Source organism: Antechinus flavipes, chromosome 2, assembly GCF_016432865.1.
Source record: "Antechinus flavipes isolate AdamAnt ecotype Samford, QLD, Australia chromosome 2, AdamAnt_v2, whole genome shotgun sequence".
Taxonomy (NCBI): Eukaryota; Metazoa; Chordata; class Mammalia; order Dasyuromorphia; family Dasyuridae; genus Antechinus; species Antechinus flavipes.
In genome coordinates this window covers 387,649,127-387,676,779 of record NC_067399.1, presented here as the reverse complement: position 1 = coordinate 387,676,779, position 27,653 = coordinate 387,649,127, and the positions used below count along the sequence as shown (strand labels likewise).

General features: G+C 33.4%; 1 protein-coding gene across 1 annotated transcript in view; it reads right to left on the bottom strand.

Annotated features, from left to right (window-relative positions):
• Positions 1-27,653, bottom strand: part of CTNNA1 (catenin alpha 1) — a 154,812-nt gene that overhangs the window by 76,138 nt on the left and 51,021 nt on the right. The window contains exon 7 of the mRNA XM_051978486.1: positions 26,198-26,401. Within this exon, the coding sequence (XP_051834446.1) occupies positions 26,198-26,401 (204 nt within the window). The remainder of the gene's footprint in view (positions 1-26,197; positions 26,402-27,653) is intronic.

Sequence of the window (27,653 nt, the reverse complement as noted above, 5' to 3'; positions counted from 1 at the left end):
ACTCAGACTGCTGATTACTGTAAACTGAAGGTTTAACAGCAAATAGTTCCAACTTCTTTGCACTAGTATAACATTTGATTTGGCAAATATCACATTGCATGCATGATAAAAACTACCCCCGCATACAAATAATTTATGCTCAGGTTTAGATGAGAATGATATTTCATATGGATCGTAAAAAACATGAAAATTATTTCAAGGATTGTCTAAGATCTACTTTGCCTTTTCAATAATTAAATAGCTTAACCTATTTAAAAAAACAAAAACAAAAAAACAAACAACTCATCATGCAAAAGTAGAGCTCCTAGCTCCCTACAACAAATATTTAAATCTTTTCTTTCTTCCTTTAGGTTATTGCACATGGAAGACTATAATTACATTTAACTTTTTTCCTAATATTGGATTATCAATATGACAAACTAATATATGAAATTAGTAATCTTATAGAGTACTAACTTATTGATTTTGATAATCTGAAATAGGATGTCATGTTCTGATCTAAAAGAAAATAATCATTTAAAAAAATTTTAACTGAAATTCAATTTTAACTTTTTGCTGATTCATCAATAAGGGGAGGGAGAGAAGAGGAAGACTTGGATGCACATTATTCCACCTCACACTAGATCTAAATACACGAATAACATTTTTCAAATGGCTTATTAAAACCACTACTAAGAATGTGAGAATTACACATCAGGCACTCAAGATTTAAATTTAAATAGTTCTTTATTAGGATACTACTAATAAAAGGGTCTGAATACATAAGAACAATTTAAAAGAATGTGACAACAAAACAATACTTATTAACTAAGTGTCCCCAGACACATACCGATTTAAGAAATATAATGCTAATTGCTACAAAGTGATTATCAGTATATCTCCCACATTAGCAACTGGCAGAGATGATGATTAAGCTAAGGGGAAAAAACATGCCATCCATGTACCAAGAATGAAAAGCTAAAAGGTCTGTAAAAAGAATCCACAATCACTGAAAATACTAAAAGAACAAATTTGTTCTCAGATATAATGCATGTATTTTTTGTAATTTCGTTGTTTTTCAATAAATCAACAAGTCTCATTGCCCCAGTACATATTTAACACTCTACAGAATATGCTATGGGAAAAAAAAAAATTTTTTTTTTTAAATGAAGACATTCCCTGTTTCTAAGGAGCTTAACTGATGCACCTGCAACAGTTAAAAAAAATACAAAAATGCAAATAAGGAATACTAAATGGAGTAGTATTTGATATTGTTATTGAATCTGAGGAGGAAAAAATGGATCAAAGAAGTAGAATTAGGGATGATTCCTAAAGGACAGGTAGGATTTTGACAAAATATACAAGGAATAATAATGATTATATGAAGAAATAGCATTTATATTTCATTTCAGGTTTGCCAAGTACTTTACCAACATCATAACAGGTTATTCTCACAACAATGCGAGAAGTAGGTATTATCAATAACCTCATTTTGCAAATGAGGGAAACCAAGACAGAAATTAAGTGATGTGCCCAGCACCCTACAGCTATTAAGTTTTATATACTATTTGAATTGGGGTTTTCCTGACCTAAACTACCGTACTCTATCTATGGTAAAACCAACATCCTAAGGAAGAAAGGAAAAACCAACTATTGAGGAGTAAAAAGGCAGGATGTAAGATGGCTAAAAAGGTGTCAGAGCATGAAAAGTCTTAAAAGTCAAAAAGAAAAGTTTTATTTCATTTCACAATACAAAGTACCATATGGGTAAAGTAAGTAGTATAGTAAGTAAGTAAGTAAGTAAGTAAGTAAGTAAGTAAATAAGTAAGTAGTATAAAAGCTAAATTTCAGGAAGATTAGTCTCACAGTTTTCCAAATTTTATTTAACAAAACAGATAATTATTCCCACTGCTCACCAAAAGAAAAAAAAGGGCCTTTGGGAGAAGTGCAGTTTGAGGAGAGCTTGAGGAAGAGTAGAAAGCAAACATATGTCTTTTAAGTAAGGATGGAATGACAAGTGGAAACTAGGAACAGAAAATAGTTTACCAAAAGCTTATCTTTCTGGTTATCTAACAAGTTAATAATAGGAAGTATGAAAGGTAAAAAATAGCATCTTAAAAGGTGGTGGCACAGTAGGTAGAGCACCAGCCTAAAATCAGAAGGACCTGAGTTCAAATCTGATCTCAGACACGTAACACTTCTTAGCTGTATGACCCTTGGGCAAGTGTCTTAACTCCAACTGCCTCAGAGGGAAAATAAGTTACACTTTGGTGATTATCACAAAACATGAGAAAAACACCATTCCCCAGAGCAGAGGGAGAAGAGGAAAAAATGACAGAGAATAAACATACCAGGAAAAAAAAAAAGAGTATTTATTAGATATGTCTAGTTTTGGAAAAAACAAAAGGGAAGCTCTTGTTCCTAGTCAATCTAACAGGCTTCCTAGAGATGAAACAATTGTTGCACACAACTGAACAAATTCAACTGTATCTTTTTTGCTTTGAATATAACCCCTCCCCCCCAAAAAAAATAGGAGGAAAAGTTTTTAATAATTTCTAGTTCCTTGATGCAACAGTACAGAGTAGGGATGTTAATTTTATTCACTTACATACTACAAAAAGACCTTATTAAAAGGTTTAATTTGTTACTTTTCTGTATAAGAGATTAATTAATGACTTGATCGTTTGAAACTTGAGTAGAACTGCTGTGCTTTTGTTAATAGCTATGTAATGTGGCTGCCAAATACAATTTTAATCGAAATCCAAAAGCTTTAACTACCTAACACTTTAATAGGAGGTGGAAGGAATGAAAAATAACATCTTACAGGTTACCTTTTGATGACTTTCACAAAATGTTAGTAACACTCCATGCCCTAGAATAAATCATTCTCTCAGAATGTAATGCTTCACCTTCAATTTAGAAAGTCTCTTGAAAGGGAAAAAACAAACTGTATTTCACCTAGTATTTCCATATTTTCTTTACAATGAAAATTATTTATATACTCATTTTTCATATCATTTTTCCATACATTCAGGAGGAGCCAGGAGCCTGAAAGATGGATTACTCAGTAACATTTTAGAAAATAAGTTTCTAACTCCCTCCCTCTTTCAACCTTCATACACTTGTCATCCTTTTCTCAACTTCTGGAAATCATAAATTCCTCCAAAATTCTCTGCAAAAGATGGGGTCATCCCCAAGAGAAGGTAGGAATGAAAAGATAGGATAGTAGAGTTTACCTAGTAATCAAATGATTTCCCAATTCTGTGTGTAAGGCATGAAAACTGGCTCATTTCCTAATTTCCTTATTTCTAGATAGTAAGCTTTCATTCAGAGTTTCACCATAGATTTCAGAAATACTGCCTCTCCTGTGTATTATTTGATATTCTACTTTACTTGTGTTTATTCTTCACAAAGAAACAACTCAAGTGAAGCTTTTCCGAGACCAAATCTAAAGAATTTTCTTGAGTATTTCTGTTTTTCACATGTAACTATCCTTTCCTCCATGGAATTTCCTGATGATCCTTTCTCTTTGTTTTCTTACTGGTCATTTCACTGCTTTTAAATTATCCAGGGCTCTATAACACCTCTCGTGATCTTATTCCTCCCAGAATTTAATGATGATATTTTTGCAAATGACTTCTATATCTATGCAGCAAATATGGATATCACATTTCAAGTTTAACAAGCATAATACATAACTCATTATCTTTGCTATCAAATTCATTCCTCCTCCAAACCTTCATATTTCCAAAAGTATCACCACTGTTCTTGATAACCAACTACACAACCCATCCTTGACTCTACCCTCTCTCCTTCACCATCCAGTTGCTAAATCTATCTGCCCTATAATCTGTTCTACCTCCTTTTCCACTGTGCCTTTAGGACTTTCCTCTATTATGACTATTAAGGGGCTGGCCTCTTCATCCTAGCTCCCTCTCTCACATTCTTTTTATCTTCTGATACTCACTGAAGGAAAAGTGTTTTTCTATTAAATTTCCCCTTTATTTCATTCTTCATTTCTGTCATCTCTTAGCATCCTTTTTACTCCCTCACTGCAATTTTCAGACTCTTCCTTTTCCATGACTAGGCAATGTACTTCATCCCATCAGATCTAAATCCTTACTGTGGTCATTTACAGATCTTCAAGTCACTTTTTCCCCAAATAAGTTTATCACCTGGCTCAAATTTTCCTTCAACACACTATCCCTTTTAAATATTACATAAATATTCCAAAAGCCTTACAGATAAATAAAAAAATTAAAAAATGTTTGAGTCTTCCAATTTCTAAGAATTTCTTCTCTAGTGTACCTCAAAAATACAAGTACACAGTTACTAGCTAAAGGCTGACAATCCTATGCACACAGTGGATTGCTTATTATTTGTAAATATTTACTGAATTACTTAGACAATTCAATTTTGCAAATGCATTAAATGTGTTTAAAACTTACAGTGTGCAGAAGATACAAAGAGGAAAAAAAGAGGCATTCCATTGGAGAAAACTACAGGGATACAAGGAAGCAAACTTCATCCACAGAAGAAAATCTGAAACCAAAGAGTTTCTGAAGTACTTAAAATAGAATTCCTTGATGTTTTAGCTGGCTTGCTTTAAAGACAGGAGGGCAAGACAAAAGGGTAGTAAAAATAAACTATAGTGCCTCAACTGCCAAAGATTACTTTAATAACTTTATGGATTTAATAATAACTTTAATAATTCTTGTCAACCATCATTGAATTTCTTCTGCCTTTGAAAATAATAATAAAAAAAGGTAGGACATTTAGAAGTTTAGGCAAGCTTCATTTTATTCTTCCAGATAACTTCCAGCAACTGAAATACAGTTGTAGTTTAAGCTACTGTAAATAATGACTAGGCATTTTTAAAGTCAAAGGAATGTCTGACCAAAAATGTCTAAGTTACATTAAAAAATTCAGAAGACATTGTGTGTTGCATGTTCCATTATTTAAATTAATGGACTTTTCTGTAGGAATTTCCAAGGAATTTTATGCAGCTATGGAAAGTATGCATATTATTATATATACATATATTTAACCAGGTAGAAAGTACTTTCTCTGGCAGGTTAAGAAACAGCAAATACCAAGGAAAGATTGTGAGCTCAATACCTTTGTATGATAGCACTGTTTTATATATATTCCAAATGAATTTCTAGTTAGCAATATTGAAAATCTATGTCCTTAATTATCATTTCAAGAAAAACCACTCCCAAGGTGTGCCCCACAGATACAGATTCAGTGGGGTAACCTTTGTATTTGAAGGATATAACAATTTATACACAACTGTTTTCATTTAACATTACTTGGTCAAGTAAAAGGAAGATCAGAGAAATATCATACCAAGCTACTTGCAGATATTTTCATCAGCCCCATGTTGGACAAAATGGTTTGAAAGAGTTAATAAGTTTAAGAATTAATTTAAAAATTTTAGTTTTTGTTCTACTTGGAACCTTACTATTTCATTTCTAAAGTACAATATTTTAGATGGAAACTTGTCCCTTTTTAAATCCCTTTGCCCTCTTTTCCTTCCCAGCATAGTTACCCCCACTCAATTTTACTTTTACCTTTCTTATGAGTTGTACTTTCCTTTATTTAATTATTCAAATTTTAAAAGGTTGTTTAAGAAGCATGTATACTCAGCTGTAGAAAGCTGTGGAAGAATGAAATGATGAAAATCTACAGCTCAAGATAAAGAGAATCCAGCTTATTCAGAAAAGACAAGCAAATGTTCAGACCCATCTCTTATCAAAGATATTTTCACTCTGATTCACCAAAAGAATTCTACTAAGATCCTACTAAGTTTTGTATTTGTCCATTTTGATTTAGACAGAAAAGAAAACACAGTTAAGCTTACATTCAAATATTTATGTAAAGACACAAATTTTGCAGATGGGGCTAAAAGCAAAAGCAAAATAAATGTTCTTAGACAAAACGGATTTTTTTTTTTTAAATTCGCACATGTGAATTCAATGGTAAAGTATGAAAAGTTCTACCAGATTATTCTAGAATCAGAAAAATCAACCAATCTCATAAAAGGTCTTCACTCTTACCATATAGAAAAACTAGTTCTATCTTGAAAGCCTAATTTTTAAAGCCAAATAAACTTTAAGCCAAAGCTCTATAGATTAGTACCTTGCATTTACTAGTGAAAAAGTTCCTAAAGATTTTGAATTTTGGTGTATACCAATATAATATTCTAATTTAAATTTAAATTTTTAAATTTGTTTAAAAAGCAATGTCAACTATGGACCAGTAATTGCCTCTCCATTCTTTGCATTTATGAAGATATTTACATTTTTAAAATATACCCTTTATTTGGGAACATTCGGAAAAAAAAAAAAAAAAAAACAGCTATCAAGCACTTTCAACATGCCTTTAGATTAAGGGACTCAAGATTTCCTATTTGAAAACTAAAGACTAACATATTCCTTGCATTCAAAACAGCAACTATAAGCCCTAGCTAATTTTATTTATTATATAATTAACTGAATATAATTTGATACCTAATGCAAGAAATTGTCTTATTTATATGATAAGCCAGCTCAGGTATCAAAAGAAAAACTAAATCGTGTAATTCTGAAATTCAACTAGGTTGAAAGCAATTTTAAGGCAAACTTCATAAATTTATAACAAGAGAGGAAAAGAACAGACATTATAGGAAAGGGTCTATACATTCTTTAAAATCTTTAAAAGGCATGAGGAAAACAAATGTGGAAAGCTTTTCGTATGCAGATGACAGCAGTAGTTGAAGAGAAACAAAAATTAGTATTATATAAGTTTAGAGAAAATATTACAAATATATGATTTTATCCTTACAATAGTTGTGTATGTAGAGGGAGGAAGGATAGGCATTATTATTATCCCTATTTTGCAGATGAGGAAACCAAGGCAAATTGGGAGGGGGGGGGGGGAGAGGAGAGAGGAGACGTAGAGAGAGAAGTAACTTGCTCAAAGTCACACATCTAGTAAATGTCTGAGGTTGCATTTGAATTCAGGGCTTCCAGACTCCAAGCCCAGTGCTCTATCCATCTTTTGTTATGTTGTTTCAGTTATGCCCAACTCTTCATGACCCCATTTGAGTTTTTTGTTTTGTTTGTTTTGGCAAAGACCCTGCAATGGTTTGCCATTTCCTTCTCCAGCTCATTTTATAGATAAGGAAACCGAGGCAAACAGAATTAAATTACTTGCCCTGGGTCACATAGTCAATAAAAGTCTGAGGTTGGATTTGAACTCAGGAAGAGAAAGTTTTCCTGATCCCAGGCCTGGTACTCTATTTGCTGAGCCATCTGTCTGCCTCTAACTGCAGTGCAGAATTCCAATTAGGATACCTCAATGAATTGATTAAAGGGAAGAACTGAAATTATGTATGTCTTACATCAATAGTAGTTGAATCCTTCTTTCACAGTTATCAGCTATATGATGCCCCTCCTTTTCCCCACCCTCCCCCATAGTAGAAACGACTCTTTTCTTTCACTAACACATTTATCTCAACTTTTCATCATAAGGGTGAGCAGGACTCCTGAAATCTATAAAAGGATCAAGTCATGGTTGTTTTCAATTTCTCTGTCAGAGCTATCTTCTCTGCTTCTTAGTTTCCCCACATTTTCTAATATTCGTATGGTTCTGCTGCTGCTCTTATTCTTGGTCAGTATTCCCAATTGGAAGGAAAGTATTAGGGAGAAGAAGCAAAACAAGACTTCATAAAGGAAGACTAACATAACAGATGAAAAAATCCCAACCCAACCTCACCAAAATCTATCAAGCACTCTGAGACATACTTTGTAGCTGGTATAAAAAATTTATAATTATATTATTAGAGGCAACTTTCTTGAATCAAAGCTAAAAGAAACTATAGTATTTTCTGCTTATTTTCTGTACTTTTACTGATTTTAAGAGTAGACAAAAAAAAATGACAATGACAGTGAAAAAAAAACTTATATTATGTGTGGGGTGTGTGTGTGTGTGTGTGTGTGTGTGTGTGTGTGTGTGTGTGTGTGTGTGTGTATCATATATACTATGGACCCTCATTGCCATCAAAATAGGTTTGCTATGTAGAGTTAATTTTAGCAGTAAACCCTTATTGTAGAGAATGCTAGATTAGCACTCCTCAATTGGGCTTCAAAATTAGAAAGTACTCATAGAGTTCATATAAAATAAATGATCTTCTTAAAGATACAGGGAAATAGAAGTTCACACCACATTAGTGGCTAGTAGGAAAGGATACAAAAAGTAATTAAGAAAAAGACCCTCAAAAAGTTGTTAAAATAAATTGATTGAGTTGAACCATTCAACTACCTGAACTATCAAAAGCACAAGGCTGTTTCTAAGAAAAATGCTTATAAAGCTTAAATGTGAAATTCTAATTGTGGTTGACAACGAAGGAAAAGTTCAAAAGCTCACAGGAACAATGTTTGGAAAAGAAAAAGACAACAAATATCTAATAGTTACATTTTAACACTCTTTGGCCTGTTATTTTCTTGGGGCAACTAGCTATGTGGAACAGTGGGTAGAGCACCAACCCTAAAGTCAGGAAGACCTGAATTCAAATCTGACCTCAGACACAGTTCCTTCCTGTGTGACCCTAGACAAGTCACTTAACCCTAATTGATGTAGAAAAAAGAAAAAAAAAATACATTATATATATAAAAAGAAAGAAATAGAGAGAGTAAGAGAGAGATTTAAAAAACAAAACAACAATTTTAACATAAAAGACAAGACATAATGATTTATATATTCTGACTTGTGAGATATACAGATTTTATTGCAATAAAGAATTATCATTAACTGATGGCAGGGGCAGGAAAACAAAGACATCAACTATTAAATGTTTGGGGGTAAAAATATAGAAAAACAAAGAGATGTGATATTAATCATCATGATAAAAGAATTTTCAGGAATCAACAAGACAATGCAGAAGGGGAAAAAATAAATGATGAGATTCAAAGGACCATAAAAAGTAATAATAAACATAAATAATAAATGATACTGCCAAGGCAAAATTCAATAATCTATATTATTATTAAGGCAAATAATAGATAGCAAATATAGTTGGTTCATAGGACTAATCAAAAAAACTAAAAAAAAATAAATAAATAAAAAAAAAACTAATCAAAAATCAACCCAACAAAGGAGATGTTACGCAATGATTTTTTTCAATAGAAATGATCTTTCCTCAGACATTCTCCAAACCAGGGACCTATATGAATGGCTGTTAAAACAGCCAAGAGTAGTAGAGTGGTCACCAAATTACAGCTTTTTTTATATTAGAATGACATTATTGACTATTAAACAATTTCACAGATAAGTACATAATGTTTTCTCCTCGGAAGAATGTCAGCTTCTCGAAAATAGGTATCTTTATTTTTGTCTTTTGTCTTTGTGTCCTAGAGCCCAGCATATAGTAGGTATTTAATAAATGTTTATTTATTAATTATTGTATAAACAAGAAATTCATGTAAATGAAAACAACAGGTTCATAATATATAAATACTGTTTGCATCTTCATCAATGGAAGATACTGGCTAGAAACTGGCTAGAAGACATTTTAACTCGTGAGAACTATGAACAAACAGTCTAACTTTTCTGTTAGATATAGTAATGATCTGAAAAGACAGAATGATTAGATTTTGTTAAGAAGAACTTGAACCTGTCTTTTAATATTCTTCAAAAAAAATTTTTTTGGGTAATTCACTGTATCCTATGTATTTAGAAACTTTATTCTGAGAAGAGTCTCTAAGCTTCATCAGACTGCCAAGGCGATCGATGACACACAAAAAAAGCTCAGAATCTATGTTTTTGCATAAACACTATCCAACATAACTATCATTTTTATGTCACACAGATCATGAAAGAGTTACTATTTTTAGCAAATACTATGCATATGTTGTTATACAATACGCCTGTACATTTGAGAAAAGCCAAAAACAAGCTATATCATCACAGTAATGTAATATAGTTTGCTACACCTACTACTGTCAAGGAAAAAAGGAAAGCAGTAAATATGATTTCCATAAAATAAATGAGAAATCACAAAATATACCATACAAGTAAAAAACTAGCATCAAAGGCAATAATCAAAGACATCTAAAACTGAATAGGAAAAATGCAATAAAAATATACTACAGAGCTATCTAATCCAAGAACTAAATTGGTAAGAATTAGAATTGACTCTCAGAGACTACCCTCCCCCACGCCACATGGAATTAACTAAAAAGAAGTGAGCCAGACCCATGCAAAATGTGTATTTTAATCGTAAAGAGAACATATTATGAATCTGGGAATAAGGCCACCAACTTTAGGCTAGACAGCTCAGACAAATGGATAGTAATAAAACAACCCTGCAACACAGTCAGAAGGGACACACTTGCTAAGCAAAAGGAAATTAATATAGTCTTTACACATTACTACCAGAATGCACATTAAAAAAAAGAGCCACAACTCTCCAAATTCGACTATAGCTGAAGGGGAGGAAGGGTGGGGGGGAGGGGAGGAAAATGAACTGCTTTCCTTCAGCAAAACTGGAAATGGAACTACCAAAGACTCTTAAAAAGTCTGGAAAGTAAAATAATTTGGATGACTGTCCAAGGTAACAAATACTTCTCATAGCCCCAGAACCATCCCAAATAGACAGAATGAGTACAATTGGTTACATGTATAAAGTGATAGAATATTGTCTCCTTGGTGAAAGAAAATTGTGTGACTAGAGAATAATATTATAAATAGAAACAAACTAGAAATATCAGACAACTACAGTTGTCTGAGGCCATAGTAAAAGGAAGCTAAGTTCCCAAATGAAATGGGTTTTATAATAAAAGAAGATCACTTTCATCTCAGCTGGGCACGAAGAAATATAGAAAGAACACAGCAGCAATTTCATTTGCTACAAGTATGGGGTGATAATGTGTGCTCTACTGCTGTCCATGTTACAATTTCTCAGGAATTTGTTTGCCTACACAATCATTGCCACTCCTAACATCCACATTTTTCAGTGTGTGTGTGTGTGTGTGTGTGTGTGTGTGTGTGTGTGTGTATGCGCACGTCGACTTCATGAAATCCATGTCCACCAAGGCTATGATTCTAGAACAACAATTTTTAATATATTGAGTAACATACTAAAAGCTACAAAATAACTCTCCTTCTTATCCTCCACAACAAGGTAAACAATATCCTCTTTTCCAAGGTACTTTCAGTGTCCACTCCAATTTGTTCCATTTAAAGGTTATTACAACTTCATAACAAACCTAACTCCATGTTTGAGGCACCTCAATTATTAAATATAAAAACAAATGTAAAATCTATTGTATTAAAACAAAATAAGTAATACCATTTAGAACCAAATAGTCAACAAGTCCAGAAATAGTTCGCTCTGTGACAATTTTACACTCTTAAATAAGGAAAGAATATGTATGCTTGAATTAAGTGAGGCATTTGTGACAGAGGAATTATGACACTGGGAAATGCAACAAAAAGTATTCATCTTGTTTTAGATTTTATTTTATTCCTCTAATGCCCACAGCTATAAAAAGATGAAACCTATATGAGGACTTCACTACTGTCATTCTAAGAGATTAAGGCAGGAACAAAGCCAGAAGTAATTATTGTATAATTAAAAAAAAAAGTTGTAAATACTATAAAAAACAGTAATTCATCTTTTAAAAAATTGTTTCTTGTCCTCAATCCAATATCTCCCTCCTCCAAATAAGGTCCTTTTTGAGACAAAAATAAAGAGAAACAGAGCAAAACCTATGTACCTGGTGAGTGCAGAAGCAGTAAGGCTGGGGCACTACTGGCTGTGGACACTTGCAGGAGGGTGGAGCTTTTGATTTAGGGTTTGAGATCAGAGGGGAGAGCTAAAGTGAAGCTAGAGGCACCATCCACTCACCCCCCCCCCCATGATTAAAGGTGTTTCTCATTAAAAAAAAAAAATGAACGGGCAAATTAAGACCCCAACAATAGAAACTTATAATGAGAACAGAGAAGATGGAGTCGGGGGTGGCAGTGGTTCATCTTCAGAGAAGGACACTAAAGTTAAAAAAAAATAAAATAAAAAGCTTCTTCTACCCCAAAAAGTAATGTGAAATGGCTTCTTGCCCAGAGAATATATAACTCAATAATGAATTTAAAAATCAAGCGAAACACTGAGGGAAAACTAAAAATTAAGTAAAAAACCATCTAAGGAAACAAGGCTATGAAAAAAGTTATCCAACTAGAAAAGGAGATTCCTAAAGATGAAAACATCTCTTTAACAATTAGAATTGGGCAAGGAGAAACTCAATGAAACTATAAAAGACCAAGAAATAACAAAACAATATAAAGGATGAAAAAATAGAACAAAATATGAAACATCTTACAAGAAAAACCACAGATCTGGAGAATAGATCAAAAAGAGAAAATATAGTCAGTCTTGGACTATCTAAAATCTGTGACCAAAAAAAGAACTGTGACACAATAATGCAAGAAACAATCCAAAAAAATTGTCTTGGAGTAATAGAACTGGAAGAGACAGTAGAAATAAAAAGCAAATCCACCCATCACCACCTCATAGAGATCTTCTGTGGAATACCCATAGTAATATTATTGCCAAATTTCAAAATCCCCAGATCAAACAGAAAATTCTATAAGAAACAAGAAAAAAAACAATTCAAATATGCTGGAGATACAATTAGAATTATGCAGAATTTAGCAAACAATAAAAGACTCTAGGTCTAGGAATCATATCTATTGGCAATCAAAAGAACTAGCCTTGCAACCAAAAGAATCATATCTAGCAAAATTATTCATAACACTGAATGAGGGGGAAAAAAAAAAAAAGACATTCAATGAACTTGCAGATTTTCAGGACTTTCAACCAAACCCAAACTCAATAGAAACTTTAGTATATGAGCCAATCAAAGATCAGTTTCAAGGAACTTCATTAACACGGACAAATTATTTATGTTCTTTACATGGAAATGTATACTATATGTTTAAGACCAATACTTGCAATTGGGTAGTTCAAAAGAAAGACAGGCAAAATTGAGTATGATCTGATTCTAAAAAAGCAAAACTACCTAGAAAAAGGTAAAAGCAGCAATTATAGAATACATATGAAGTGCAGAGGAAGAATAGACACAGAGGCATTAGAAGTGAGAGGAGAGCTCATAGTTCTTAAAACCTACTTACATTGGGAATGGGTTAAATAGGCTATGCTACATCTATAGCATGAAGGGAAGAAGATAAGAGAGATGCATGAATGGGAGGACATTAAATTATAGGCCAAGTTTCAAAGATTCAATCAAGAGAGAAACCTACATTATATGTCAGCCATACTAATATTGTTTTAGATATATGTTACGTTTGGGTGAATGCATGTGTGTGTGTGTGTGTGTGTGTGTGTATATACACACACACACACATAGTAAGTATACATAGATATGAATGCATGTTGCTCTGTATACACATACATGGATATATGAATAGGTAGGTGTGAATACACACACACACACACACACACATATAAATAAAACATATCTGTGTGTAACTTAAGGGAATGAAGAGGGTACCTGTGAAAGAATAAAATAAAAATAATTATGTAGCAGAGAACAAAAGAATAATCTACAAAAAAGCAAAGAAAAAAATGAAAAGAAATTCATGAATATAATTTCTTTCCTATTATATATCCTTTCTTGAGTGGTAATTTATTGTGGATTTTTTTTTTAATCCTTTCTGATGTTCTGCTGGGCAATTGACAATCTTCTGTTCTATTTTGTTTTATTTTCTTTTTCTGTTTTTCCCCCTACTCTTTTTTAAAAAATAAAATGAATTAGACATCCAAAAAAAAAAAAAAAAAAAAAAAAGGCAATTCGGGAAGATCACAAAAATGTCTATGATGATGCATGTTGACAAATTATATGCTTTGGTCCTACAGGTAACATGACCTAAATTAGGGCTCCTTAAACAGTTTCCACTTGTGACTTTTTTATAATCCCATTTTGAATCTGAACTGAGACATTCTGATAGCATTCATGCATGCATAGTGCAAAATGTGTATGTTATATGTTCAGAACCAAGTGAAGTCCTGTGATGAAACACCTTGGGTTTCTTATGTGTTTGATTTTGAATTATTTTTGATCACTGTATTCAAAAACTTTTTACTGTTACCAAATTTTTCTTTATCTCCACATTCAGTTATATAATCCACAGTTTAAGACGTTTTGATCTAAATTACCCAATAAGTTATAAGCATATAGTCATCCCTAGACATTTGTTAGGGTTAGGGACATAAGATTCCCTACAAAAGTCGAAAAACTAGAAATAACTCTTGGCCCATTCCAAAGTGTCATTTATTTGTTCATTTACTTGTTTACTTACTTAAGGAGGCAATGAAGTTAAGTGATCTGTCCTGGCTAGTAAGCAAGCTCAATTTGAACTCAAGTCCTCTCTTAAATTTAGGGTCAAGGCTCTAGCTATTGAGCCACTTAACTCCTCAAACCTTCATTTTTAATAATTCTGCTGATAGTTAACATACAAAAACAAAATCAAACAATATGCCGCGCCCATACATCTTAGAAATAGATTAGTATTTTGTGTAATATACAGGCTTCAGAGCTATGGCGTAGCTGACGCATCTATTTCACAGATTTCCTTTTCTTATGAAAAAAGCACAAGATACAAAGATTCATACTGTGAGAAAATGACATGAGTGAGTTGGGAAGATAGAGAAACAAAAAGAAGTATATAGCCTGAAATTATTATTTATAAATATTATTTATAATAGATTTCCTGTAATTTTCCATAGTAGACCACAAATCTCCAAAAAATTACCATTTAATTATCAATGGTTTGAACACAACAATATCTCAAACTGTCAGAGGTCAGATGACTATATATGTAAAAGTGGGCAACAGTATGTGAGTCAATTAGCATTTATTGCACACCTGTCTGGCTTCAAGCACTAAGAATTCAAAGAAAGCTTAAAGACAGCCTTCCCCTCATTGAGTACAACAGCTAAACAATTAAGGAGGGGGGAGGGGGAAACAACAACTTAAATTGGAGATTACAAAAAGAAAGAAGATACTAAAATTAAGGGGAAGAAGGAATGAATCTGTAATGGAAAGACTAGCACAGACTAGATTAAGTGCACTGATGGTGAATTGATAAGTGTTCACTCCTTAAAAATGTTTCCAAAAGTCTGATAACGTTTCTATTACATCATAGGTTTCAATCTTATAAGAAAAATATTCTTATAGTCCAGTCCAATATGGTCAGGAAGAAACCTTTTATGAGCTGCACCTGCTTTAAATGATGTTAAAAGTCATTTTCTTAACAATCCCTTCTAAACACTCCATAAAGCAGTTTAAACAAAACACTAAAGTAGAAACTCTACAGTCATAATTTTTCATACATTATAAAGTTTATCTACCAATTTTTAACTTCAAGGTAACTATTAATTCAATTTCCTCTTAAATGCAATCTCAATACACTTCATTCTCAAAGAAATTTCAGTTATTCTTATTTATGAGCATTATACACCAAGATATCAGAAACTCAAATAGAAATAGGAATTGATAATCTATACATGAAGATCTCTCATTTTGTTTAATGAACTGTTATCCACACTTTTTTTTGAGCCATAAAGTTAATTTTTTTTTTTTGCAAAGATGAATTTTTGCAGCTGTGAGCAGAGCCTCAGAACCCAAGTCCCAACAATTTCAGAATACCACATCACAGACTTTAGTCCCCATTCCTCCTTCAGACATTTCTCTGTAGCTCTAGAATGGAAGTACTGCTGATTTAAAGCTGCTATTCATGCATATGGAGTCTACATTTTATTTTATTTTTGTTTATTTTGTTAAATGCTTCCCAAATATATTTTAATCTAGTTAAACTATATGTTTGATACCTTTGATCTACAGATCAAATTCTTCCAATATACCAAACAAATCTTTTTTTGGAGGAAATGGTTTAAACACCTCCAACACATTTTCTGAACATTTTACTTTTAAAAGATGCATCACTAGAAATATAATAAGGATCACTACAAATAAAATCCCATTTTTTACTTTGTCCTATTTTAGACTTTTAAAAGCCTAAAAATTGGTTCTATATCAGAGATATACATATTAGGAACATGGAGAATTTTAAATACACTTTCTTCTATTCACTTTAAACAGACATACCCTAAAACTGTTGATTCACTAAATGTTAAGCTGCCAGAAAAAGTAGAATGGCTTAAATTTGACATTTTCTTCTGGCAGTCATTTGTCCTTAATGAGTTGCTGTCTAGAGGCTAGAAAAAGGCAGATTTCCATTAATTTTTGCTTTAAAATTCATTTTCTTAATCATAAGGAAATATAATTTAAAAATCTCACCATTTTAAGGCTTTAAATTAGTAAGATGATCGAAACACAGCTCTCCAGAGCAAATTATTATGAGACTATTTATTCAGGTTGTAGGCCTCTTACTTAGTAAACTCAAGGCAACAACAAATTGGGTGGTTGGGAGGAAGAAAGTAAGAAGAAAGTTTATGTCCAAAATCTCATTTTGTATAATGGTTATACCACGCCAAATCTGTTTATGATCTGATACGTGCAGATTATTAAACACCTTTCTCTCACATGTCACTTTCTTCCTGTCCTTTTTGCAAAATGCCAAGACAAAATGCGATATTCTTAAAGATTTAGTATCAAACATTCCCTCTCCCTCCAAAACACTTCTCCAGAATATGCAATCTTTGTAAATTCTCCCTTTGCTTTTTGTCCAATGAGTTATTATGTATTAAATTTGTTATTATTAGAAATGCTATGTATGAATTCAAATGTTCAAAAGAATGGAAAGCACAATTTGTATTTTGTAGAAACAAAAATAGGAAAGGGATAAAAGTCTCTTTAAAAGAAAAGAGGTTTATTAACAACCAAAAAAAAAAAATCAAATTTTCTGTGGCAAGTAAATAATAAATAAGTCTGTAAACACCTAAATATGGGCAACTAAGCTTAAGGATGATTAAATGACAGAGATCATCCACAACAAAATATCTTATTCTCTCTGACATGAAAGCAACTCTTCCCAAACAGGAATCCTATAATAGACAAGTTCCCAATAAAATCGTGCACAATCTATAATCATAATGTTTTTTTTTTTAAATAAAAAGTTGGTTACATAAAAATTAACTGATATACTTTATAAGCAAGCAGAAGTAAAATAAGTGGTTACCTAAAGCACAGTGTAGCTTTAAAAATCAGACTCGTCTCCTTTAAGCCTTCCTTTTCTCAACCCCTTAGTGTATGTGAACTCAAAGTTCTTGCCTAATGGCTCATCATCTTTTTCCTCTGCTACCACACAGGTTTAATGATCACTTCTAAACAAATGACTTCCAAATCTAGATACTACCTGAATCTCTACCTAGAATCCCAGTCTTTCATCTGAAACAGAACATTTTCAATTGGATGAACTGTGTCAGACACAAACTTGCCATATCTAAAATTTATCTTCTCCCATAAAATAACTTTTGCTCAAAATTTTTCTCTTTCTAATAAAGACATACTGCCTTCTCAAACAACCAATTAAACTTTAGAGGTATTTTTTTCAAATGTGCAGCTGAAACACTCCTCTGGAACACATATCTTGATCCTCTTCAGCTGAAAATATTTGGTTTCTTCTCATATTTCCTCATACTGCACTATTTGCATAATACATCTTAAGATGTGCTGGTAAAGCACCTATTTGTCATTTATGGACAATATCAAACTAATGAGAAGCAAAGAGATGCAGTAAAAGAGTACTGGCTCTGGAATCAGGAAGACCTGGGTTCAAATCCAACCTTTTACTCATTATACCACTTGATCTCTCTCTGGGTCACAATATACCTCATCTATAATATAAAGCTTTTTCTAGCTCTACCCCCATAATGTTGTGGGGCAGGATGTGTATTGGAGGAGTTGAGGCTCTCCAAGTTCATGAGCAAGGACATGGAGAGAAAAAAATGGGTACTTAAAGAGAACAGCAAATAGTTCCGTTTGGATGAAGCATAGAAGAAAGTAAGAAACTAGATTGTTTTAGGTTCAATTCAAGATCTATGGCCATCAAAGTAAACTTTCAACATTGTGTAATGGAGAGAATTTCAAATCCCAATTGATTCACATACTCAATCTTATTTACCTGGAAAATGAAGGGATTAGATTAGATAGCCTTTGAGGTCTATTTAAATTCTTTGATCCTGCCACAAATTTGTAAATTTTAATTCTCAAACTCATTTATACAGTATGTGACATAAAAATAATATCAACACAAAAAGATTAGAAAAATAATTTTTTCTTAATTTGAATTGGCCAATATTGTATTAATACATATACTTTGTTACACTGTACCATACTAAGAGACAAAGCTTGATCTAAACAATACAGACAGCAGCAGACAACTTGTATAATTACTGCAATCTTAGTTATCAACTTGAATCCAACTTGAAGTGAAACTGAAATGTGATTTTGCCTTCTGAAAAAAATTAAATTAATATTCTTTGGAGAAAATGAAAAGACTGTTTAACTGATAAATTCAATTAGTTCCCTTTAATAATAAAATTTTACTGATCTCATAGACAGAAAGAATAAAACTGCATTTTATCACATTGCATTAATTGCATTAATGCACCCTGCATAATTCTGATGTGGGAAAAAAATATTGATTTCTCCTAATACATGTGGCTTTACACAAGTGCTCTTAAGGATCTGTAATATATTTAAATGTTGGGCTCTCCAGCAGCCCAACAGTCAACAATATCTGTTTATATGCATTGAGTTTTCAAGACTGTATAGCTGAACTAACATTATTACTCAAATATTTGTGGCTTGACTTTAGCCCATTAGGTTTGGGGGCATGTTATGTTACTTTAAACAGAGTAAAATGGGGGCAGGTGTAGAAACAACAGAAGATGAGTTTTTTGCTTTACAAATCAAATCCATGCATCCTCTCTTAGAACAAGAAAGGGGATTTCCTCAGATAATTGTCCCATAGAACTAAATTTAAGGATGATTAACAAGGGATCTCAAAAGTAATGAAGTTAATCTACACAGAATTTTTTTTTTCAACTAAACTTAATATTAAATTGCAATTACTTTGGCTGTATCTGCAAAGATTAAAAAAGGCTTCTATCCACAAACAAATAAGTAAATAAATAAATGAGAGATCATGGCACATTATTTCTGAAGAGCTTAACAATTTTACTTATAAAGAGTTTGCCTGAACTTTTTAGATTCAAAAAGAAATAAGAAAGGAGATGCAGAGTCACAAACACCTTATTTAAAATGAAAGGAGCAAAAACCTGAATAAAGATCGACTCACGGGGGAAAGTTTAATTTTGTGGATCTGATCATAAAATCTTTTTTGTGGCTAGAAGATATGTTGGGGTAACAACTTTCTGTAAAACAAGACTGAAAAGCATCTAAGAAAGAAATATTTCAGAGGAAGGAAATATTTTGTTCTGGCAAAGAACGGAACTCTGAAAGGTTCCTCACCTGTGTAAAAGGTAGTTTTGAAATTCAACATTCAACATTTTATAAAAATAACTATCCCAGAGCTTGGCTTGCTGACCAGAAGAAACATTTCAACTGAAAGTACCAAAGTTGAGATGTAAAATGAAAAGTGAGAAAATATAAGAATCCATTTTTTAAAAATGAAGCTAGAATTATGTTAAATACCTCCTAATTATATCTAATTCTATAGCAACTCAGTTGGAGGTTCAAACTAAGACTAATAAACTTCTAACTCCACACTGTCAACTTGCACTTTTAAGATGAAAAAACAAACTTAGATTTCATTCAAATATCAACAGATGTAGTACCTTTTTGAAAATTCAAAAATTCATTGTTTTTTAGCCACATTTAAAACAAAAGCTAAAAAACTTTAGACACCTGAATAATTAATCCAAAGTACTGATAGTCACAGTGTTCTAAAATTCTTTTGACCAGAAAGAATAACCTTAAGAGACAATGATATATCTTATAACTTCTAAAATCTTGATTTCACAAGTTTGACCTTATAATCCATTCTCCAAAGCAATTTGTGCTTCTTTGGATAAACAAAATAGTTTGGGTGCTAGTTTAAAGTAACAATAGTGGGAGAAATTTTAACCTTATAAATAATGCCTCAGTTGAAGACTGTCTGGAGTTCTTCCTACCGTGTTTCTCCGATAATAAGACCTGTCCCAAAAATAAGCCCCCCCCTCCCCTCCTTACAGTGTAAGTTTCCTCTAAAATAAGCCCCCCCCCCCCGAAAATAAGCCTATTTAGATTGCTACTGTAGTGAAGGTGATCCCCTGCGCTACACACTACATTACGGTACCCTCTGTATGCACCGTCCCTCCCTCCCCACATCGTGAAACGCACACCACGCTCCGAGCTGCATCCAATCAGAGCTGCAGCAGTGAGCGCATCATCCTGTTCTTCCCCAGTGATTTGCTTGCTGGCGCCCATTGAGAGCAGTGCCGCAGAGGAGAGCTGAGGCAGGACAACATAAAAACCCGGTATGTAAGCGGGAGTGAGGGGGCATGATGGAGGATAAAAGGGGCATGATGGAGGATAAAAGAAGAACTCAGGGGGCATTATGGAGGATAGAAGGAGCACTAAGGGAGCATGATGGGGTTAAAACATTATTGAGGGGCATGATGGAGTGAAAAGAAGGACTGATGGTCATAATTTTATTATTCTGTCTGCACGGGTCACCTGTGTTTTGGCAATTCGTTTGGATGTAAAGAAAGCCACACCTCTAATCATCAGTAAGGGCAAGAAAGATAAGACTGAACGTGTATCAGGCATTTACGTTCTTGAAACCGTAAAAGCCTGGTATACACAAGCCGTTATAAGAAAGTGGTTTGATTGAATGCTGCCACTTGTTATGCGAGGTAACCAAAGAGGTCTGATAATCTGGGATTCAGCCAGCACTCACCGCACTGAAGAAATGAAGAACTTCCTTGCAGAGAGAAGAATAGATCAAGTAATGATTCCTGCAGGAATGACTGCCTATCTCCACACCCTTGATATTGCAATAAACAAGCCATTCAAGGACCATTTGTGCATGGACGTCAATGACTACATTGAAAATAGAATGGAAAGAAATCAGCATGGAAACTTTGTGAAGCCCTGTCTGCAAGAAGGCGTGACTTGGGTGAAGAAGTCATGGGATAAAATTACTCACAGCTGTGTCGCCAAGGCACTGCGAGCAGGTTACCTGGACAAGACATGTTCACTTAAAGAGAGCTATATTGCTGGACATGACAGATTGGGTCCACTTCTTCTGAAGGAAATAGAGGCGCAAGACACCCAAAGCGGAATTCAGGATATGGACACTTATGACGATGTTGTTGAAGAAGATGACATGATCATTATTGAATAAAGGTACTTTTTTTTGGTTCACATTTACCTGTTTATTAAAACTGCTGTCAATGTTCATTAAAATAAGCCCTCTGGTGTTTTTCTGTCCAAAAAATTTTTACTAAGACAGTGTCTTATTATCGGGGAAACAAGGTATTAGGAAAAGTGCATTACTTGGATTGATGGTATGTGGGAAAATAATAGCTAGTGTAATGATCTGAGACATTAAAAGTTCAACTGAAAAACTTCAAGAAACTGAAAGGATTATGGTTTTTGTTTGTTTAAAACAACCCTCAATTCAGTAAAGAGTTTCTAGCTCTACAAAATCTTCTTTCCCTCGAATATATTATAAGTTAAAATACTGAAATACAGTCCAAGATCAATTCTGACATGTAAAATCCTATTTGTCTGCAGGCCAGCATATTGATCATGCTTCCAAATCTCTGCTCTATCATCTTTCCTTCAAAAGACAATTTTATTATTGCTTCATTACGCATGTACATTCTATTTAATAAATGAACATGGCATTTTATGATCACAAAAGGTCATGTACTTTCTAACTGCCAAGCCATAGGCACAAAATGCTTCTCAAGCTTGTTTGTTTTGAAGTTAAATTGTGGCTTGATTCATTAAGGTAGTTAAAAAAAAACAAAAACAAAAACAACTCACACTTCACCATCGGTTTAGTTATGTCAAACACATAGTCTCCATTTCAATTTGAGTTTGATACCACTAGTTTGGACTATAAAAATGTTATATTTTCACTGCCAACAGTTATGGTCTTCATAGTAGAGGAAGGCAAAAAGTTAATCCTTTATTTATTCAAATTTTTCATTCAGGGCAAAACTAATATCCAAACATTTCCAATACATGGCCTCTATCCTCTAGGAATCCTCTTATAAAAGCTCAAACTGGAAGTCAAAAGAAACTAAAGGTGTATCTGGCTATTCAAAGAAAAGAAGTATGACAGATAAATATTGAAAGATACCCTAGAATTCTAATGAAGTTTAAATTAAATTAAATAAATTAAACCCAATCATTACATAGCACAAAAAATGCACAATTACATACAATTTCCACAATATTTGACACCAAGAGATTGTCCAGAGCAGAGAATTTAAAGTGTTTCCTTGTTCCTTTTTTTTTTTTTTTTTAAACATTATGTGACAACATTGGATGACAATCTAAGTATTTTCATCTGCTATCAATGTATTTGATTTCAGAATGAATAGAATCTTGGCAATCCCACAAACTAAATAATGAAGCTTTCCTTAAAATGTCACACTATAGGTCAGGTTTGATTAGTTCAAGTTGTCTACAGTTTCAATGTAACACACGTATTTCCTTATTTATTTCCCCCCAAAATTGTCAAAGACTTATGGTCTTCATTATTGACAGAGTTAGGCCTGAAGTTCATAAACAGTCTTGGCTGATTGGCCTTTGGCTAGTTAAGAGTTCTGCATGTGCTAGTTCAACAGATAACACTGAGCTTGGATGGTTCTGGTTGATAAACCTCTTTTAATCCCAAAACAAACAATTCTCAACTTTCCCCCCAAAAAATATAGTAAAGACTACAAAATAACTACTCCCTTGTGTTCCATGCAGGACTAAAAACATAATTGTTAAACATAATTAAAAGCTTTGTATTTTATTTATACATATCAAGTAAAACATTAATTTTCACTCAAGATTTCTAACTTAAACCTTTTTAAAGGTAAACCCTGTCATTTTGCAACTTTGAAATCTGAGACCCAGAGGGATTACTGTCCTAAGGAAACTTGCTAAAAAGTAAATGGCCAGGATTCCAACTTTAGTGCTCTTTTCAACTATACCATATGACATCTAATCTACATTATGGTTTCCCCTTCTCAATGTTTGCCTATGCAGTACAAGTTACTTAATTGTTAATTCTTAGTCATTGTGTCCTCAGGATAGTACACTTGGTACTAATTAATTGCCCCATATGCCTAAGTATTAAAGTGGTTTTTTCCTTTTCTTTAGCATATCCATATTTGAGTGACTTTTGCACTACTCTCCTCTGTTCAAATTTAGCACATACATTTGATCTGTTTTTGTTTTACTGTCCTTTGATTCCCTATTTAAGACACCACCAGTGTAATTCATGCTTCAATTTAGCCACTTCTGAAATCTTCAAGCTTAAATACAGGTGTTTTTTTTTTTTAATGTGTTCCACATTTTCACCGTGGCTTATCAACTGTTTTTTTTCCACTTGATTTAACTGAGCCACTAATCTCATTTTTCTAAGGTAGGCTGGCTACAATCACAACAGGGCAATGGCTTTAAAAAATTCAATATGCTTCACTAATTTTACAACATGGTAGAAACAAGCGAAACAAGGGAATACATTCAGCTTCACTAAAAGAATATACACTCATAACTCATTAGTAGAATTTCCTGAACACGTTCAACAGAAGGAGAAATATGGAGAAAGGTCAAAAAAATTTTAAATGAAAAAATATAGATTGCTAAACATTCTAGTAACAATCCAAATTTTCTTCTTTCTTTAAAAATTGATTTTACAGAATTTATTCATTTATCTGTCCATCTGCGGTAGCTATTGTCCTATATTGCTCCCCTCCATTCCTGGTTTCTCTGCCCCTCTCCTGTAGCTTAACTCCTCCAAAAGGCAGTCCACAAGAGATGGTACTATTTCCTTTCCTCCTTGTTTTCTTGCATAAACTGGCTTCTCCAAAATCACTAATGATCTAATTTCCCCCCCCCCCCCTTATCTTTCTGCACTGTCTGACACTGTTGATAATCCTCTTCTTGGAAATCTCAGATTTCATGATACTTTCTCCTATTTCTCTCCTTAACTGTCAGCTCCTCCTCATTCTTCTTTGATAATCTTCATTTAGGTCACACCTGTGAATCACAGATCTCACTCTAAATCTATATTATTTCACTTGGTCACCTCATCAGCTCTTATTTGTGCAGCCCCAAGCTCTTTTCTAACCTTCAGTCTCACCACATCCAACTCCTGGTTGTCCTATAGACATAGTCAACTCAGTTTGTATAGAACAGAATTTTTATTATCCTCCCCTCCCCCCCACTCATATATTCTCTTCTTCCTAATTTTTCTTCCCCCCCCCTTAGGCAATTGGGGTTAAGTGACTTGCCCAGGGTCACACATCTAGGATATATTAAGTGTCTGAGGCCACATTTGAACTTGGGTCCTCTTGACTTCAGGGTTGGTGCTCTATCCACTGTGCCACCTAGCTGCCCTTATTTTCCTGTTATTATCGAGGACACCATCATTATTCCAGTTCCAAAACATTACTCTCCTTACTTTTTTAACTTTGCATATATCCATTCAAGTTGTCAAAACTTGTCATTTCTAACTTTGTAAAAACTCTCCCATAAACCCTTCTCTATTCCCCAATGGTACTATGACCCTATTGCAGGTTCTCATGACCTAACATCGGGCCTATAAAAAACCTTTTAGTTCACTTCTCTGCCTCAATTCTTTCCAATAATAATCTGCTCAGCTGTCAAATTGTTCTTCTAAGTCTGACCACATCACACCTCACTCTCATCCTCTATAATTCAATAAACTGTAGTGACTCTGTATTTCCTCCATGAAATATAAACCGTTTGTCTTTTAAAGCCCTTCCTAACCTGACGCCTTTTTACACTTCACTCCCCTCTGTTATCCAATAACACTAGCTTCCAACTCCTTCCTCATTATACATTTTCACTGAAAGATGCATGTCTGGAATACTCTTCTGGTTTCTTGGGCTTCCACTGAGTATCTCAGCTAAAATCCTATCTTCTGCAAGATGCCTATATCAGTTCTCCATCTTTGTGCCTTCCTTCTGAGACCACCCTCACCAAGTTAGCTTCTATCTTTTTGTACATAGTTGTTTCCATATTGGCTCCCAGATTAGACTGAGTTTAAACTTTAGAACTTGATTACATGACATGGAAGACACTGGTACAGGACCACCCAATACAGTGTGCCTTCATCAGAGAATGTGCTAAAGCAAATTCAATTAACCCAAAAGAAATATGAGATGAATAAAAGTAGAGAACCAAATGTTCATAGGGACTATTGAGCACAGGTTGTATCCAACCCGTGGCAGAGCATTCCAACCTCACACTGATCTGATCAATCACAGTTGAACACACTGTATCTCAATTCTAATCTAGTGAAGTCATTTTGGTCCTCTTCGAGTATGAAGAACAATCCAACCAACCAACCAGCTTAGCACTAAGAGATGGCACTTAATAAGTGCTAATCATTTGTTTCTTACCTCAACTTCTAGATCATGAGGGTTAAGATACAAAAAAGACTGACTGGGAAAAATGACCTTTTAGACAAAATACACAAGTGTAAATATTATCTTGCACAAAAAGACTCAGGATCATAAGCTCTGTGGTGGCAGAATTCTAAGTTCAAAAATATTCTAAATTCAGTCTGATAATTTTCTATTAGGGAAATGTTTGAATCAATGCCCTATTCTAATTTTTGTCCATCTGGTTGAAAAGCAATTTAGAAATGACAATTATGAAGAGACAGAAATTTGTATGACATGCATATTCTCACACAATTAGATCTAAAACAGCATTTTATTATTAAAAGTGGCAGCTTCTCAAAAGTCTTCTGCCTACAGCTTCTCAGTGTTGAGAAATATGGTGAAAAAAATATGACTCCAAGGAAATTATTTGTATTTTGCAGTTAAGCTAATAACACCAGCTAGATACTGAAGGAAAAAACAGTATCAATAATTTAGTCAAAATAAGTTAACTCCATAAATTACCCAATATTCTGCCATAATTAATTGGATTAATAAAAGCAAATTTTTAAAGGAATAAAAGTCCATAAAGACAACTAAAACCCTCATACTTACATTTCCCATGTATTCAGAAAGTAGATCCTGTAAGGCCTGTCGAACTGCATTGCACTCTGCAACAATACGTTCTCGTCGATCATCACGAGTACAAGACGAATCCGCCATTAGGGCTGCTCCACTAATGATACTCTCCAGTCGCTCCTCAAGAGAAGGTCTGAAACGCTCTTCACTGAAGCTCAAAGGGTCAACAATTATTTGTTTCTGGAAAAGAAAAGATTATTACCTATTACCTATAACTATGTCATTACATAGATTTTTGATAAAATAAAAACTGATCACAATTCAAGTATACAGTCAAACACATGGAGGAAATTTATACTTCATGACAGATTGAAGGTTATATTTCCAGGGATAATCCCACATAATGATGAGCCACGTTCAAATGGCAGTTCATTTTTATTAAGTACTGTAAACCAAAAACTTAGCAAAACTTGGCCTCCATGAAGTATGTTACAGAAAAAAACAGATATGTCAGCCTAAATCAAATTCAAACTACTGAACTCTTGAGTACCTACAATCCCATCTGTACAATGTTAACTATTCAAGTTGTCCAAAGTAATTACACCTCATCATGAGCAAACAGTTCATTTTCTCCTGAACCTGTAAAAGTGTCATGCTTTATAGACCGTATATAATAAGTTTGACTACGTAACATTAGATAAACTATTTCTTAAATAATCATAGAAAACTGGCCCTGAAGTCAGGAGAACCCAAGTTCAAATCCAGCCTCAGACACTTACTAGTTACTAGCTGTGTGATCCTGGGCAAGTCACTTAACTCCAATTGCCTCAGCAAAACAAAAACAAAAACAGAACTCAATATCCCCAAAATCTCACTGACTTTAAAAGCAGTTTCATAATAAAATCCACTAACTTTGTGGCTAATCTATTATTAAACTATTCAATAGAAAATTTTGAAATCTCCAAGTTTCAAACTTAGATTCATTCTCACCTGTATTCTAACCTATTAATTTTCTTAAAATTCTTTCTGGCCTTTTATTTCCATTCCTAATGTATTCTTTAGTTCTTTGATTGATTTCATTTTACGTATTTCAAAGGGCAGAAAATTTGTCTAAAAACAGTTTCAGAAAATGCCTTGCAAGTACAGTCCATGAAATTCATTCCTACTATGGTACCAAATGATTTGTGTATTAAGGAATTAAATTTTGCATTAAGAAAAATATTTCACAGAATCTACTATTCTTGAATGTCAGTCTCAGCAGATTTACAGAAACATCAACCAAGTGGCAGGCATACTCTACAGGAATTTGAAGGATCTGGGTTCAAACTAAAGTTCTGCTAACAAATACTTGTATAAACATGGACAAGTCACTTAATCTTCCTGTTTGTGCTTCAATCAACAAGGACTTATTAAGCACTTACAATGGCTAGGCACTATACTAAGTTTCAATAAGCTTACTTATAAGAAATATAATGATTAATAAATAAGAAAT